At 40.8% G+C, this 18,017-nt stretch overlaps 1 protein-coding gene and 1 long non-coding RNA gene across 2 annotated transcripts; one reads left to right on the plus strand and one right to left on the minus strand.

Annotated features, from left to right (window-relative positions):
* The first annotated feature begins 467 nt into the window (after positions 1 to 467).
* On the plus strand, positions 468 to 17,058 carry LOC145438782 (protein NLRC5-like). Its single transcript, XM_080316133.1, has 3 exons — positions 468 to 486; positions 1,215 to 1,313; positions 15,537 to 17,058. Exons 1-3 carry the CDS (start codon positions 468 to 470, stop codon positions 16,979 to 16,981), a joined length of 1,563 nt encoding a protein of 520 aa, XP_080172259.1. The 3' UTR covers positions 16,982 to 17,058.
* LOC145437348 (uncharacterized) lies at positions 6,655 to 9,938 on the minus strand. Its single transcript, XR_013914640.1, has 2 exons — positions 9,608 to 9,938; positions 6,655 to 7,800 (listed from the first exon to the last, which is right to left on the minus strand). It is a non-coding gene; the product is annotated as an uncharacterized LOC145437348 (long non-coding RNA).
* Positions 17,059 to 18,017: the final 959 nt, after the last annotated feature.

Consider the following 18,017-nt stretch of genomic DNA (forward strand, 5'->3'; position numbering starts at 1 on the left):
TTCAAGTTGACAATTTGGTGGTTTGATTTAGCCTTGATGTTTATAATTGGGATTTTAAACAATCTGATTCCAGTGCCAACGTTGTTTTTAGGTTTTGGTTCGTTAACATATCCTCCTTCAAAGTCGTCAATTGGAAACTGGTATTCTGTTTGATCTGCTCATAGTTGTATTCTTGTTAACTGCAAGTCTTCTGAGGCCTTCATCATCATCCCTGGGCATTCCCAGAAAACATTTTCCGTATGTGCAAAATATGCCTTTTGCTGTAGCACCGATAGTGCAAGTTTACGAATTCGTGTATCAGAAGGCTTTGTAACATGGGAAACTATGTTGTAGAAGTTTTTAGCGCCATCAACAATGGAATTGTGCAGTTGATCTGTCCCACATAGACCACAGATGACTTTCTCGAACATGGAGCCTCAAAATTCGGCATGTTCTATGTGGGATTTTAACGGCATCATTGCGATGCGATGGGGATCACAGCTATGAGTACGCCTGCCACAGTCATCATCAGTTCATCCACATATTTTGTCTGTCGTGTGCGAAATATTTTTGAAATATTGTTTTCGCTAATCATCTCGTACGTGGTGCAAAAGACCTAATCGGTTATAAGCGCCACTATTCTGACTTCTCCGTGTATTGCATAGGAATAACAATTTGAATGTATTACTGAAATTTTTAAAATTTACTCCAATCTCGCCATTTTCCTTTGGGGGCAGGTGGCTCCCCGGATTATGTGTGTATCTACCAGTTTTACTGTGAATAAAGAATATAATAATAACGGACTTGTGAATCACAGCATAATTTCTGTAATTTCGATTCTTCATCTTCAATCATCTCTACCTCTGCTCTGTAACCCTTGCCAATTCTTCATCTGCTGCAATTCTGTAATCTGACTTCTCCGTGTATTGCATAGGAATAACAATTTGAATGTATTACTGAAATTTTAAAAATTAACTCCAATCTCGCCATTTTCCTTTGGGGGCAGGTTGCTCCCCGTAATATGTGTGTATCTACCAGCTTTACTGTGAATAAAGAATATAATAATAATAAATCCACATATTTTGCCGTCACTGTCTATCTCTTTTACGACATCTCAAGAAAACTAGCTTTTCTGCTTTTAAAAGTAGCATTCCTGCAGAGTGCTTAATAATTACCATATTTTGCCATATAAATGGTATTTTTAATCACCTAATAATAAAGAAATTTCACTCTAGCCTCAATCATTCAAGGAACCGGTGGCGATGTGCACTTTACGGTGAAAGACCAAGCAAAATTCAAAGTGGTGCTTGATCAAAGTACATCACGCCGTAAAGGTGAGTTTATTTGAATATTTTCCCGTTCGCATCGTAGTACCTGTATGGTTGTTGTAAGAAAATACATGATGTCCACGAAAATGTTCATCAAAGAGCTATATCGTTGCAGTTAAATGAACGACTCATTCAGGTGTTGAACCTCGAACCACCATCAGCATTTCAAGAATTTAAAGCAATGCTAAGTCGAAACCTATTGTGCTGCGCACAAATTACTTTGCTGAATTGAGTAGCTTATCAACGATAGCAATCCCTCATGATATATTTCCCGACGCGATTTTCACTTCTATGCATATATATTCCGCATCTGTGGCATTGCTGATTGGGATGAGTGTTAATGTTCGCAAAATAACTTTATCTGTTGACATGAGATGGAAATGGGATGAAGAAGCGGTGATCGACCATTTTACTATTCACTGCCGCATTTTGATTACATATATATTGCTTACTGGGCAACTTCGCACCGAGGAAAGTCCTTGTACAGTTCTGTGCCATCACTGTTTTCTTGTGACATATACCTTGCGCACGGAAGTTTCTAATTGTCGAACACTCCTGAACTTGCCCCTAGACCAAGGGTGGGCAACTTCTCCAGTCGGCGGGCCGGATATAGAAAGATTGGGTACTTGGCGGGCCAGATTGCTGAATCGATACATTATTTGCCCATTAATTCATACATATATCATAGATGGAATAGATCGTATTTAATGACAGTAGTTTAACGAAGCAATGATATTTCAAAGCTACTTGTCGCCGATAATGACGAAGATAATGTAGATTTGATAACAACATTGTCATGTAGTTCTGATACTTTTTTGAACACGCACCCCTTTTTGATAGTGAAAAATTCCGCGCATCTCTTATCGTGATATCACAAATATCAAAGAGGTGAATCAGAATGCTACCCCCCCCCCCCACCCCAACGGATAGTTTGATGGCAATAAAAGTTATGGCTATTGATGAGATAATTCTGAAATATGAAATTCGGACAATAGATAGAGTAAACAGCATGAGCTTGAGGAAAATCGCGTGGAGTGCGAAAATTTTATTCAGTTAACTGTGACTTCGAGCCTCCTTCAGATGCTTTCACGCCTCCCAGCTTGAGAACCACTCTGATACATGCACCGCCAATAATGCTTTTCTCCGATCAATCAACACACGGTGGTGCAATCCTTAATTAGGATTTTAAGTTGTTTGATAAGCCCGGTACCCCAAATTTACCAAGATATCAATTCATTAGGATTGAGTAGGTGGCGAGAAAGCGCTGTGGTATAATCCACAGCTACAAAACCCAATGTGTTGTGGGTTCGAGTCCGACTCTAGAATTGCTACTTAAGTGTTGGAGGTTTATCTAGACTCCTCCTCGCCTCGACTCCACTACTAAGCGGTGTCTCACAAAAGCCTTAACGCGTACCGTGCTACCAGTTGGTGGTTACGAAAGCAGTCGACAAACACCATGATTACCACAAAAACATTGGGGTTAAGTAGCTCCATAGTAAATGCTGACAGTGCAAGTCTTCTCGCTTCGACGAATTTACCCGTTAGCTCAACTCTCACACGCTGCTGCGCAGTGCACACACACGAATATATTACCATACAGTCACTTAAATTTGACGTAGTAAGCAAGTAGTGGGGAATCTCCGCAGACTGACCGGCTGCAGGCCACATTATCATGTGAGGCGGGAAGTGGCTCGCGGGCCGGACAAAATGCCGTCGTGGGCCGGGGCCGTAAGTTGCCCGGCCCTGCCCTAAACAATACTTGCTTAGAATGTGAGGCTGCTGTCCGCCACAAACTCATCCTAGATATTTTAGAATCCTCTATCTTTCAGTCGTCACGCTACGAAAATCGCTACAAACTTGCAACAACAACAAAAAGGCAGTTGGAGTAGAAAGGTCAATTAGGCTATGTTCCGACACGGCACTGAAATCAATGAGTGGCGCTTTATCAGGTGTCGGGATCCTGTCTGCTGCACACTAAATCTGGCAATCTGGGTACTAAGCAAGCGTTGCGTATCAACTATCTTCTTTTGTCAAATACAAGCAGTCCAAATGAATATACGGAACAGCTTATTCAGAAGATACACGTTAAATGGCGAGATTCGCAAGATTGCTTGCTCGTCCGATAACAGTTGAAAAGGAGAATGAAACAACAGCAACAGCGAAATATAAAGGTTAACGAGAACGGACGGCGCAATAATTAACCAATCATCAACCAAACAGAACAATTAAGAGGTGTCGAGGAAAATAACGGAACGCAAATAAAGGACAGTTGAATTAAACTGATTCACTAAAACATCCAAACTGATTAACTAAAAACATGACTCGTCAAAACACTCCCCCACTTGACCGACTATGATCGGTCAACAGATTCTTCTATCAGCAAATCTTTCCAACTTGTCGTTCAACGAAATCCATGGATCAGGTTTCAACGAAACGTCCATTGACGCGGCTGTTTCAACTTCACCTTTGTGGTGGATTCGTCCCAACGCAGTAGGCAATAATGTGTCTGTATCGAAATCCCGAAACGCGGGAGTGGAAACGTCAACAGTTGATACCATACACTTAGCGTCAATCAATGGTCCCGCAGAAACGTGTAACAATTTGTGGTGGGGTTTCCCACAGCCAGTAACGGAACAACGCTCCATACATTGATGAAAATGCTTCGGGTGGTGTTTGTGTCCTTTCGGGGATAAGCATCTAAAACACACTTTACCAGCCTTCATAACCAAGTCAGCCAATCGCTGGGCGGGATTTAATTTCAGAAATTTAAAACAATCTTTCAATAAATGAGGTTTTGAGCAGTAGGTGCATGATAGCTGGACGGATTGAACCACGAGAGACTGGGCAGAAAATGAATTGTCAGGTTTATCGGTACCAACACTAACCAGCTCATCTTTATGTGGGGGCTTTTCACGTACGTCAACAGGGCAACGCCCATTCTGCGACTTACGCAACGATTCCATCGTCGCCAACTCGGTTCTTAGAAACTCAAACAGGAGATCAGAATCAGGAATCTTATCGGCTTCGATCAAGGGGCTAGTTTTTCTGATCCAAAGCTCATGCAACGTACCAGGCAACTGGGACTCTAGTACCTGTGTAAAGAGTTGGTCCCAAGAGACGTCATACTGCGATAAAACGGCCCTTTTAGCAGTAGCGGCATCGAGAAGTTGTCTGACTTTGTCGATCTTAAATTCTACTTTCTCACCCTGTAGTAAGTCTTCGATGTGATTTCTCACGATCGCTTGCTTCTTTCCGTACCTTTTAAGAACGGCCTCTACTGCAGGCTCATAATTCACTGCCGCCGAGGGGAAACCATTGAGAAGGCCGGATGACGAACCTTTAAGAGCTGCCTTTAAATACGAGATTTTGTAAAACGGACTGACCTTTGGATTTTTGTGAACCAATGGCTCGAACGACTCCCAAAATGCCGGAAAAGTCAAAATATCGCCATTGAATGTAGGCGGCACTATTCCACTCGGGAGGGATCCAGCAGCTTTTTCCGCTTCTTCGGCAGCTTTCAGCGATGAAGACTTGGATTTGGCAAGAGGAATGTGTACAAAATAAATTTCTTTTGATCTTCTCATGCCATCAATGATTTCGGTCTTGAAATCACCATCGTCAAGCTGGTCGACTTTTGAATCCACGAATGCCTTGAGATCGGTCATTGATATTTCTACCGACCGTATGAAGACCTCAATTTCTTCGACGAAGGTGGAATGTGCATGTTTCTTCTCCAGAGCTTGCAAAGACTCTAAGAGGTCAGCATTCATGCGCCTGAACTTCTTTATAACAACCTCGTGTAGACATGAATGTTCACTTCTTGCCGATGAATGGTTATCGGACTGCTGGCGAATTTCTTCTAATTTATCGGACTGCTGCCGAATTTCTTCTAATTGCAGTCTGAATCGTCTTTCGGATTCTTCACGGTCTTGGGCGTGTTTCTGCTTGATCTCCTCGAGCTGCAGCTGAAACTTACGGTCAGAAGCTTCCCGATCTAATTGCTGCTGCTGCCGATCGAGATCTAGCTGATGCTTCATCATCTGAAAAAGCATAACCAGTTCAGATGATGTACTCTCGGTGGTGCTCAATGGAGAGGGCTTTGGTTCTTTCTTTTGTGAAGGTTTGTCGGAATCTCGGATTTTCCCTAATCGGTCAGTCAATACAGCTTCGCTCCCACTTGTAGCTTCGCCAAGTTCTTGTAATTCGGGTCGTAAATCGTCGACCGTCATCTTAGCTAATGGCTTCCAAGTCGGTGCCAAGGTTGGAGACTTGGGAGATTCCGATGGAGACTTCACAAACGACATCGTTCAATTGAATATAACAACTATGTAAATGTAGCAGATTTAGTGCCAAGCAGAGTCGATCGATCTTCGTAGCGCAGCAGAGTCTTGAATATAGAGTAATACCATGCGGCGCCTGAATCGAAGAGCGTCTCGAAGATATCGGCTTTAATAGGCTTCTTGCGAATTGTTCCGACACGGCACTGAAATCAATGAGTGGCGCTTTATCAGGTGTCGGGATCCTGTCTGCTGCACACTAAATCTGGCAATCTGGGTACTAAGCAAGCGTTGCGTATCAACTATCTTCTTTTGTCAAATACAAGCAGTCCAAATGAATATACGGAACAGCTTATTCAGAAGATACACGTTAAATGGCGAGATTCGCAAGATTGCTTGCTCGTCCGATAACAGTTGAAAAGGAGAATGAAACAACAGCAACAGCGAAATATAAAGGTTAACGAGAACGGACGGCGCAATAATTAACCAATCATCAACCAAACAGAACAATTAAGAGGTGTCGAGGAAAATAACGGAACGCAAATAAAGGACAGTTGAATTAAACTGATTCACTAAAACATCCAAACTGATTAACTAAAAACATGACTCGTCAAAACAGGCTATGACTGCGAAATGTTTGCAAAACATTTTGTATTTGAAGTTTTCAGGATCGGCAAATTAGTGAACAGTCGTTTAAAATACAAATTCCTCATGTGTTTCCCAAATTTGACCAAAATAAGGGATTGAAACCTCGCGACGGAACCATTTTCTCCTGTGAACTTCCAGAAGAAATGGTAGCTCCCAGTAAACACTTTACAGACCAAAGATGTAGAAAAGCTGAGTCGATATAGTAGATATTAGATCTCGGCAGGTCGTAGAAAGGGGGATTTTGTGTCGACTCGTTTTAATGTCTTTCAAGAATGTAAATATTACGCATATACTACAGCGTTTTTAACAGCGCGCGGGATGTAGATCCGCTGGTTAAAAGACCACCCTGACACACTCCCTTCCTGCTTCACCTATTTAGGCATACCTGATCATAATAGCATGCCGTCACATATGCAATGGTATCCACTACCCATTACCTTGTATTATATAAAGATCATAAAACAGATAATAACATGAAATGAGTTGGAGAAGCGAAAACAAATTAGAATTGACATTATAGAAAAAGCCAATACAATTAACAATACAATAAAACGAGGATCAAGAAACTTTACTGAGTGGATAATATGTCTCTGCAATGAGTAATAAAATTGCTTTCAAGTGTAGGCAGATACAAAATATTACAGTTACTATGACAAATATCCATACATATTAGGATACAGCACATGAAAAGTTTACTATATAGTCAATAGACCGAACCAAGAACATCCAAATATCATCATATTACGGAAGTAGATACTGAGGTCAGCGGAGTGCATGGATTCAGTGACAGAAAGGTTTATGTAACAGTTATGGCACAGTGCGCAAGGATTAGGTTGGAGAGATAAATACTCGAGTCTAGAAAGTGGAATGATACTCTGCCTGGTTAGCTGAAGACCTAACAATATTGTGTACAGAGAACAAAACATTTGAGTGGCTGCACTGGTATAGACATTACCAAATTATTAGAATTGACAGCAAGATAACCAACAAGACATTAAAATGAGAATTAGCGCAGTTTCTTAGGCTGTAGTGATACTCAGCCAGGAAAGTAATTGACCTAGCAGAGAGCAAAACGTTGTAAATAAAGCGAGCGAAACCTCCGACAAATGATACGATAAAAGATTAGAATCGACAGTCTTACTAGAAGCAGAATAACTATCATGAGGGGTTAGACAACAGAAGCCCGGGAAGTGACCATCAGAAATTACTGCATACTGGCCGAACAAATTCATGACCACTAACAAATTGTCTTTTAATAGTCAATATTGATACCAAATGACACCACCCCTATTTCACCGCAACATTTAGCAAATACAGCGCTGGAGTCAACCTTATATAAGCGCTAACCAAACGCCCCATTAGTTTTCCCATCTACTACTTAGCGCTTCGCGGATGGGAATACGCATTAAAGCGAACGGACACGACTTGTCATACTCTTGCTATTTCTGCTCCTTATTTCTCTTCGTTCCTCTTCTATGTCGCTTCCGCTTGAGGAGAAAAACAGTCGGAGGCGTTTACGGATCGTGAATTCCCGGCTTAAGGGTGATTCTTCCTCCAATGGTCAGCACCTTGAAAATTGAGAACAATGTTGTTGCAAAATGCATGACAATTTGAAAGTTACATCATTCTAATTATTGCAGTTATGGCCGTGAATCGTTACAAGTGCGGTAACCATAAGTATTATAACTATACTTCAACTACAATATATTGTATAAAATAATTAACAGTTCTTTTACGTTGATCGAGTCCCAAATAGATGAAATATGTCAAAGAATTGGTTAAAATTTTTTGTATAATTTGACAGATTCCGAAATCTTCTCAGAGTGCACCTTTCAAAAATTTGATATCAAGACTCCCAACATTTTACAATTCGAAGTTGGATGGCTTAACCAATACAAGCGAAAAGTTTGTATCGCAATTGACAATTATGTAGAGAACGCTGCGAGACATGTGAGTAGGCCTACCCTTAAACGTTTCTCTGACATGGACATTAGGGCTCTTAAAAAATTTGAAAATTTTCTGTTCACCCAATGTAAGTGTTAGGTTATGTATAGAAACGATGTTCATCAAATTTGGTTCGATTCAAACAACTGGAAGCGGAGTTATTGCCATCGAAAAATTTGGATTTGAATAAAATAGTATTTACGGTGGGCACCACTATAATAAATAATTAAAGAATTGTGTCACGCTGTCATACTGTTCTTCGGGTTTCAATAACGTTTATCATGAAGGTACTTTTGGAAGCAGTATCAAAATTTTGTACCACCAACCAGTTATTCAATTACTATTTATATTCAAAGTAAATGCTCATTGCATGAAGCAGTTGTTGTAATGACTCGAGTCATGATTTTCTGTTGACTCGACTTGACTCGGGTCATCTTCTCAAAGTAGGGAAATGACTTGACTCATTGCGCATGACTTGAGACTCAGACGGCCAAGACCGACATTTCATGGTTATTTCAAAGAATAGTACATTAAACCGCTATTGGGATTTCGTCTATTGACACTGGTATTTGAAAGTGTGACCAGAAACTGCTAAATGTAAGGAAAATTAGTATATTATAAATGCGACCCACTCGATATCACAAAAAATGTAAAAAGCTGGTTTAACAGGACTTAAATTGAAAACTGAGCAGCTAACACAATGACTTAGACTCTAACTCGAGTCATAATACCATAACTCGGTGGTGAATTGAAAATGACTCGAGTCAAAACTATAAAAGTGAGATTGACTTGTGACTCGGAGCCTTGTGACTTGGTTACAACTAGGGCTGGGCAAAATCGAGTACCTGAGTGATTCGATTCTGAATCACGTAAAATGCTTCGTAATCGAGTATCACTCATTATGACGTCACAACAGAATGTAATATGTCAAAATTCAAATATGTTCCTTTTAAGCGACGACAAAGACTATTATTCCTGGTATCCATCACATGAAAGATACTTTGGTATTTTTCGACCATGCTGATTTCATTGCACTTGGTGACAATGTTGTGGGATGATCATGACTTCGGAAATGAATTATTTCCAGTAACGTTCGTAGCTTTGTACTATATGTTTTGTATGCTACGATACGGCCAATCAAGGTTTCAAGGCTTCGACAGGGATAATTAGTATCGAAACTATAATTCTCTTTGTTAAATTACCTTGCAGTGAATGCAGTGTAGAGTGGAGTATAATTTCAGTACTCGAAAAAATCGTCTTTTACTACTCGACTCAAATCATTAAAATTAATACTCGATTCAGATTCGAGTACTCGAAACATTGTGCCCAGCCCTAGTTACAACCCTGGCATGAAGCCTCAATAGTTGCATGAGTGGGGTGACTAGACAAAGAACACAGTCACATTTGAGGCATATCATGAATGTCACTTACTATATGTGATCTTGTTCAAATGGAGGTTGATGAAAGCGTATTTCCCATTCTTTCCGACTCTGCTATAATTACACCAGACTGGCAACCTTCTTCATGATGATTCTTGCTGACCGAACAATATTGTCGCCGCCAACGGTACTGAGTGCAAATGTCTGATATGTCAATATAGGAACAGAATTAGTTGACTGTTCATTAGGGCTCTTCAAAAATGACCTTTTTTCTCAAATCGTACTGGCTACTTGAAAAAATTGTTAGGTTGCCTAATTCAAGCCTAAACACAAAATTTGGTTCAATTCCAGCCAGTAACCGCTTTGCTACAGGAGAAGAAAGTTTCTATTTATCATATAAAAATAAATAGGTAATAAAAATTTTAAAAATTTTCTGTTCACCTGTAACCTAAAAATTTTATCAAGTAGCCAGTACGATTCGAAAAAAAAAAGATATTTTTAAAAAGCCCTACTGTTCATGACCGTCCACGTTCAGAGTTGCATCTCAAAGATGCTGAAATAAGCCTAAATATAATCCAAGCAATACGATCGTCCACTTTGACTGACTGAATTTCTAAAAATAATAAACGTAACACCTTGATAGCTTCCACATCTTACGTTTATATATACCGTCTGCTATCGGCACAACAAAGTATTTAAAAATAACAAAACAGATTCAACATACCACATCTCTCGCAAAGGCCTTTGCTTTCATTCAATTTGTCATCAAACTTCTTTAAATCCTCCTTTGTGGAGATGGCTTTGGAATTCTTTTAGGATCAATTCCGATATCGTTTTATCATATACAATCTATGGCGGGATAAACGTTTCGGATAAGTTCTAAAACGAACACAATTTTCCACACAAAAGTCAATTGCCACACGAAATGCCAAATGCTACGGTCTCATTTTACAAGGTATGGCGAGGAAACGTAGTGGTACGTTCCATTATAGCTAAACACCAATGAATTGCGGGTTCGAGCCTGACACGTCGACTCCATAATTCCTACCGAAGTGTTGGCCGTTTATCTAGGCTCCTCCTCGCCATCTGATCCGCATAGCCATGTCTTAAAAAGCCTAGGAGTGGGCCGTGCTATAAGTGGGCAGATGGTTGCCGATGAACTCGGCCGCACAAACTCGGCACTTGGTGAATTCGGCCCTCAGGAAATTTTGAAATGAAGTGTATTTACAGCTATTAATATGATGAATTATCAAACTAATAATAGTATTATCAAGTGATTCGTCAATCTTGTCAGGTCAGGGCATCCGTAGATCACGCAGTCACGGCGTGATTAGATCACGTATTGCGTAGCCGCGGGAAATAACGCAGCGCTCATATACTGACCACGCGCGGTCTGCTTGGAATTGATGGCGTGAGTGACGGGCCTGTGTCGTGTAAGTTTTGAGAAGATGGATCTTGGCGTTGTATGTGAGATGGAAACTGTGGAAGATCAAGCGGCACTTCTTCGTTTATCGATAACGACAAGCCAGTGTTCCTCATCAACAAATGTTTCGCATGATCACGTCAAAATAAATTATTTTTTGCCTTTGGAGAGACGATTCCACTCAAGATTACCAGATCTACCGCGAGCCACGACACGTTTAAATCTCCTTTTTGATACTGTTCATTCATATTAAATGCATTTCTAATGTGAAGGTGTTCTAGTGCCAATTCCTCCAAGGGCCGAGTTCACCAAGTGAAGAGCGTCGCGTTATTTCCCGCGATTACGCAATCTGTGATCTAATCACGCCGTGACTGTGTGATCTACGCATGCCCTGACCCCCGTACAACATTGACAACCACTCAAAGTGCCTAGTTCACCGGCAAACATTCCAGTAACCAATCATGGTTCCCGGTACCGCTACGAGATCTACCACGGCCGAATTCACCAAGTGCCGAGTTTGTGCGGCCGAATTCACTAAGTGCCGAGTTCACTGGTAATTGGGCAGATACGGAATAATAATAATAAGAACCGGCCTGGTGTAAAGTGACCAGTGTAGTCGAACCACCACCATGAACACCACAAACAAACAAACAAACATCTAACATGGAAAAGAAATTACCTTTACAGCCTTTGACAAACAGTTACCATTGAAACCAGCAATTTAGGTCTTATTCGAAAGCAGAATAACAACTGTTTTAGCGGACATATCAAATCAGATGTAGGAAAGTTCATGTAAAATAGCCCAAAATTTCATCTTACTGTGACCATATTCTATCAATATGGTCTAGCTAGCCAAATTCTCTGGGCCAACATACACAAGCTGCGTTTGGTTTTAATGATTAATAATCTTGTCACTGGATTCGAGGTATAATTGCACTCAAACATCAAATTTTGCTCCATTAATCAACATCAAGTTGAAATGTCCATTCTTGCACCAACTTTTATAAAATCACGAATCAGTGTTCAACAGGTATGTATCTATATGACTTGACTTATGTACCTAGAAAATTCAAGCATAAATATTATGATATACCGTAGGTAGGCTTATAGGTACCGGTAATTCAGATGTTTGAAGCGACTTGGACAACTAGATAATTATAGTGGTCTAATTTCACTAAATTAGAGCGAAATGCCAGCAATATAATTGTAATCTAATTCGGAAAAAACGGTTTAGCTCTAATTCTAACCTGGAAAAGCGGAAACTTTTCTATAGTTGTCTACACCTGTTTTGCAGAAAGTCAAACAGCTCTAGGCGTCATATACTACAGGCAATTCGAAATACCCCATAAGCTATAGGCTACTGCGTATATACCTTTAACCCGCTACCTCAGTCAGTCACAATTCCTATATATTTACGGCATTTACCATACAGAAAGAGCGAACTATGCCTGACCGAGACCTGTTCCGCGTCAAATCTTTGTCCGGCGCGATGACGTAAAATTTGAATCGCCAAAATATTCTAGAAGTCACGCATCGATAATCATATTCCTAAACGTACAACATCTCACTTATTTAGTTATTCTCTGAATAAAACTATTAGCCATACTCGTTGAACATGCGAGATTACCGAAAGAGCGAATATATATAATGAAGATCATATATATCAGAAGAAAACAAAACTGTTCGACCTTAGAGCAACAACACGAATATACAACACCGGTGACATCCTCACGCAATAAAACGAAGGGAGAACATTATTTTCTAATGGATCGAACGAAGCTACCGCATGAGATCGAACAAAACCCGATAGGAATTCATCGTGATTGAATGTACCGACAAAGTCATCCTTTCTACGTATTTTAGTCATACCCGCGAGAGATAGAAAATTTGCATTATTAGGTTAACTACCGGATATAACGAAGCCTAATGCATGAGATGGAACAACACCGAGTATGAATTTATTCTGATTGAATATAACCACAAGACCATCCAACTACGTATTTTAGACATTCCCTCGACACTTAGAAAATCAGAACCTAATCGAGATGATCCCGGATGATCCTTTTACGGTTTTGTGTTTGTTGGGCTAGAATTGAGTTTGCCGGGCGTGATTGTTCAATGTTCACTTTGGGGCAGTTCAAAGAAAAAAAATTCAAAGTTCACTGGCTATGGAATGAAATTGTTAGGTGTATTAAAACACCACATTTGACTCAATTCCAACCAGTAGAAGTCAAGTTCTTGCAGTAGAAATTTTCAAATTATTATATATAAAAAAAATTAAATAATTCACATTTCTTGCGCACCCCATAGAATTGCTAGGCTGTCAGTAGAGACGATGCACACCAAATTGGGCTCAATTCCAACCAGTAGAAGCGATAGGCTGCAAGGTGTAAACTGTCAAATGATTGGTTCACCGAGAAGGCAGCCTCTAGGTCAGGGGTGGCAATTATTTTCCTCCGCGGGCCAAATGAGAAGTTGAAAATACGTTGACGGGCCGAGCAAAAATTTTCATCCATATTCTCCTGCGTATTTTAATTTCAATTCTAAATGACATTGTGCATAATAGCTGCTCAGTGATGAATGTCTTCATGTCAGGTAATAACTTATCTATTTGCCGTCATTATTCGAAACAAATGATAAACATATGCATTTTTAACTCTCTTCAAACCCCTATCCACGTTCTTCTATTAAGAGTCTAAAACAGTGGTTCTCCCACTTTTTTAGGCTCGCTTCCCATTATGATAGTGAAAACTAAATCATGATATTACAGAATATTAAAAAGTGTGACCAGAATGCTAGCAATCCCTACGGATAGTTTGATGGCATGGAAGATTATGGCTGTTGATGAGTGAATACTGTAATATCAAAGCAGGACGATACACAGAGCAACAACTTTAAGCGGGAGGTAAATCGCACGAAGCGCGAAAAAAATTCAATCAGCTTCGGCTTCGCGCCCCCTTCTGATGCTTTGTCGCCCCCCCCCACAGTTCGAGAACCACTGCATACAATGGCACAAAGCTTATTTTCTTGGTCGCTGCCTTCCGAGCCGCGTGCAGCTTAAATAGCCCCGATGTATGGTCACCTTCCCTTGACCGAGTGTCTCGTGTTTTTGTCATAAGACCGACCTTAATTAAAATACGTAATCTCGGCGACATGGCCGGCAAAAATTAAAAGGACGGGTTTACCCCTGACATCAATATACAAATATTTAGTGCTAAGTCTACACCAGGGCCGGCCAACCCGTGGCCCGCGGGCCACATGTGGCCCGCGAGAAGGTTTTGAGTGGCCCGCGAGGTAATTTCCGAAATTTCTAATATCATAAAAAACGGATTGCACAGATTGTGAACTTGCAAGGCCGACCAAATATTTGATTAGTCTGGCCGCAACACTTGAGATGTGATGACTAAAATATCAGTTTCGACTCATTGACAGATCCATCAACCATTCATATATTGGTATATCTTCGTACACTACAATAAAGCAGAATAATTTGCGATAGATTTATCAAAGGTAAAAATTTTCTCCAAGCTTAGCGCAATGTCGTCACTCGATTTCTTGTTCTTAATATTGTTGCCCTTTTGTGTAAATTGAAGAACACCCAATGTATCAGATTGAGTCGAACTATATTAGCTATCATGAGACAAAGTGTCGTTCAACATATGCGACCTTGCATTTGCGCTCGCAGTAAGACCGTCGACTATGAAACCTATAGGCACGAAATGATTGACGCATGTTGGTAGCAGCTTTCGATATCGATATGTCCATGCGCCGAATAGCCCAGTCCTCGCAAACTTAGCCTAGCGATATACAGCAGGCCCGCAATATAGTCAAGTGACAATATTATTGACCTATGAACTTCAAAAAATTTTCGCGCTTCGCGCGGATAGTGGCCCGCGCTGAAGCTCGTCAATCGAATGTGGCCCTTTGGCTGAAAAGGTTGGCCAGCCCTGGTCTACACCTTCCTGGAATGTAAGTTTTCGGCTTTCTTTTTTGGCATGCCCGTTATTCCATTATGGATGATAGATATGATATAGTAATCGCGAGTACTGAATGACTTGTTTTACGAATTAGGGATTTTGAAACGTATCACGTAGCAATTTGAAACACAGGCCGTATAATGTATAATGTGACAATGGCAACAGAGAGGGTTCGAACTAAACCATATGGAAAGCACGATTTCTTGTGACTTCAATTGCTACTCATAATTTGCTACATTGCCTTTATCTTGAATCTGAATTACGCATGCGAGGTACGTAGGCAGCGTAATCGTGGCATATCAATGAACAGGCTTCCATGCAAACGAATTTCCTGTTTAGTTGATACATCCTATGGTTTCAGTCATTCGAAAAGCAAGTTCTATGTTTTGAATACCAAGCAACCTTTCGCGGGTCGCACAAAATAGCTTTGCGGACCGCATTGGTCCCGCGGGCCGCACTTTGCCCGGGCGTGCTCTTGGACACCAACGAAATGCAGTTTGCTATATAAATTTGACTTTATATACAATCTTGACAATAATTTGACTCATTTGGATTCATAACTCTGAACCTTGTTTCTGCAGACGTAAACTACAGACGATTGATAGCGGTTATAAACCGTCATACTCAACAAGAAACTGCTGGCGGCATCAGGGAAGACTTCAAGAATGAAATTCTTTGCGAACCAGACTTCGAAGTGTTCCCGCAGATGAAAAAAGTCAGAGTTGCCGACTACTATAAAGGCCGATTTCGCAAAGAAAATCCTTCTGCTGCCGAAACCTCAATTTCGCGGAGTGAGTTGACAGAGGAAATCGGGTTTCACCGCCAGCAAGACAACGACGGTAAATGGATCAAAATCGAAGAGATAATGGAATCGATATCAAAAACAGATGAACTACCTCCACGCGATGAAGTTGGTTACACTGCTATCGTAGCGTCGGCGGGATCGGGCAAAACTACCCTAATGCGTAGAATTGCTCGAAAAGCGCTCGGTATTTCCACTGTGAAAGAAAAAGGTGAACGCGCCCCTTCCCATCCGAGACGAAAAATGATACATTACATGGAATTAAAGAACATGCAAGAAGAGAACGGTATAAAAGCATCCAAATTTCTATTTGGCGGTCTCTTTGAAACTGAGTTTGAAGAGGATGAAGCTTATAAATGGTTACTTGAGAATCAATCTGAGGCAATTATCATTTTCGACGGGCTTGATCAAATGAAGTGGGACTTTGAGGAGTCTACCTTACGAGATATCAAAACGTTTGAAAACGCGAGTACCTCGACCATCATGTGCAACATCTTATCACGAAGAATCCTTCGCCACGCCAAAATCATCGTGTCGTCACGTGAATTCAAAGTCTCCGAGTTACCGGCTAAGGCGCGTCCGAAAGAAATAATCACACTTAATGGTCTCACACCGCAAAGCGCTTATAAATTGTTTACTTATCTGCTCTTTGAGAACGGGAAGCGTCTCTGGGAGAAGATTAAAAGCATGTCACCGCGATTATTACAACTAGTATCAGTCCCGGTTTTCCTGATTTTGATAGCAGTGGAGATGGGAATTGATCCAAATAGACCTCCTCCGTCTACCGTGACAGAACTGTACAGCAGGATCATGTTAATCTTACGGAGTGTGGAATATATCCGAAACCGTAAGCAAATCCTCTCGATTATCAACAAATTGAAGGAAATGGCGTTTGAAGGCGTGAAAGAGGGACGAGTCGTGTTCTACAAAGCAGATTTGGATCGGTTTGGAGTTTCCGCGGATGAAGTACAGGATTTGATGACGAAAGTGCCTGGCAACAACATCCTCAGCCGTCACTTGATGGAAGGCGACTTTACTTTCTTCTTCTGTCATCAAAGCATGCAAGAATTTCTGGCAGCTTGTTTTGTCTCGGAATTGAAGCTCGAAACGTACTCTCTGTTCGATAGCCAACAACTACATGAGAAACAATGGTCCGTGGTTCGAAGATTCGTCACTGGTATCGTTTACATGAATTATACTAGCGACGTTCACAGCGGTAAGTAATCGTGGTTTTCCGCAACTATTCTGCCCCAGCACTGATTAATTATGATGGATCGCTTATATTTTGTAATGACTTTGATGGTATCGTCGCGATTGAAGGGGTGAAATAGTCGAAAGATCATTCACGGCATGAAAATAAGTCTTTATTTTTAGTCGGCAAAATAAAACTTTATATTTAAAATCTGCATATATTGGCAGATAATTGAACGTGAGCTTAACCAGGGCACGCTGTTGATCACTATGTGACATTGTTTGTTTGCTTTTTTTGAGTATTCATGACGTCTGTCGACTACAGTGGTCATTTACAGCAGGCCGTGTTTTTGCAATTTTGATTCCGTATTTTTCGACTTCTTGCACGACCGACTTCAAAGCTTTTTGAAATACAACGCTTCCGCGGATGAGATGGAGAGGAACCTATATAAAACTCCAACACTTAGGTATCAATTCTTGAGTCGAACTCAGTCGGACATATGACATTGATGCGCATGAAATGCTCCTGTTATTGTGAACTAGATATGAGAGTTCAATGACTCCATTTGAACCTTGCATCATCGATGTCTCGTAAATCATACAATTGTGACGTAAATGGTAAGGCAAAAAAACATTACGAATACAACATGGTGATTCATAGTGTCCTACATGGTGTCGACACAAGCAAATATCACGTCTCAGTGAAATTGTATCACGTCACAATTTCCATTTAGCTACAGGCAATTTGACGGTCATTTTTGACCGGCTTGCCGAGCATTAAATTTGGTAAAACGGGTATCAATCGAAAGTTGACCCTGCACTTATTACGGAAATATAAATTTTATTCCGCTGGTGGCCCTGGAACTCCCACAATGAGCCTCGAATTTTTCATTGTTATGGAGATTGGCATTGCAACACAACAATGCTGTCTAGCGAAACGAGAGAGTAGCTCATGACGCAACAATGCTGTCTTGCGAAACGAGAGAGTAGCTCAAGAAAAAAAGAGCCAGAAAGCATCATTGCGTCCCAATGCCAACCTCCATAACAATGAAAAATTCGAGGCTGATTG

Source organism: Botryllus schlosseri, chromosome 1, assembly GCF_051294905.1.
Source record: "Botryllus schlosseri isolate E-star chromosome 1, Bs_hap1, whole genome shotgun sequence".
Lineage (NCBI taxonomy): Eukaryota > Metazoa > Chordata > Ascidiacea > Stolidobranchia > Styelidae > Botryllus > Botryllus schlosseri.

Bases quoted from the DNA above. Each gene is read 5' to 3' on its own strand.
- LOC145438782 (XM_080316133.1), top strand. The intron at 1,314-15,536 runs GTGAGTTTATTT...TTGTTTCTGCAG, and splicing joins AAGTACATCACGCCGTAAAG to ACGTAAACTACAGACGATTG.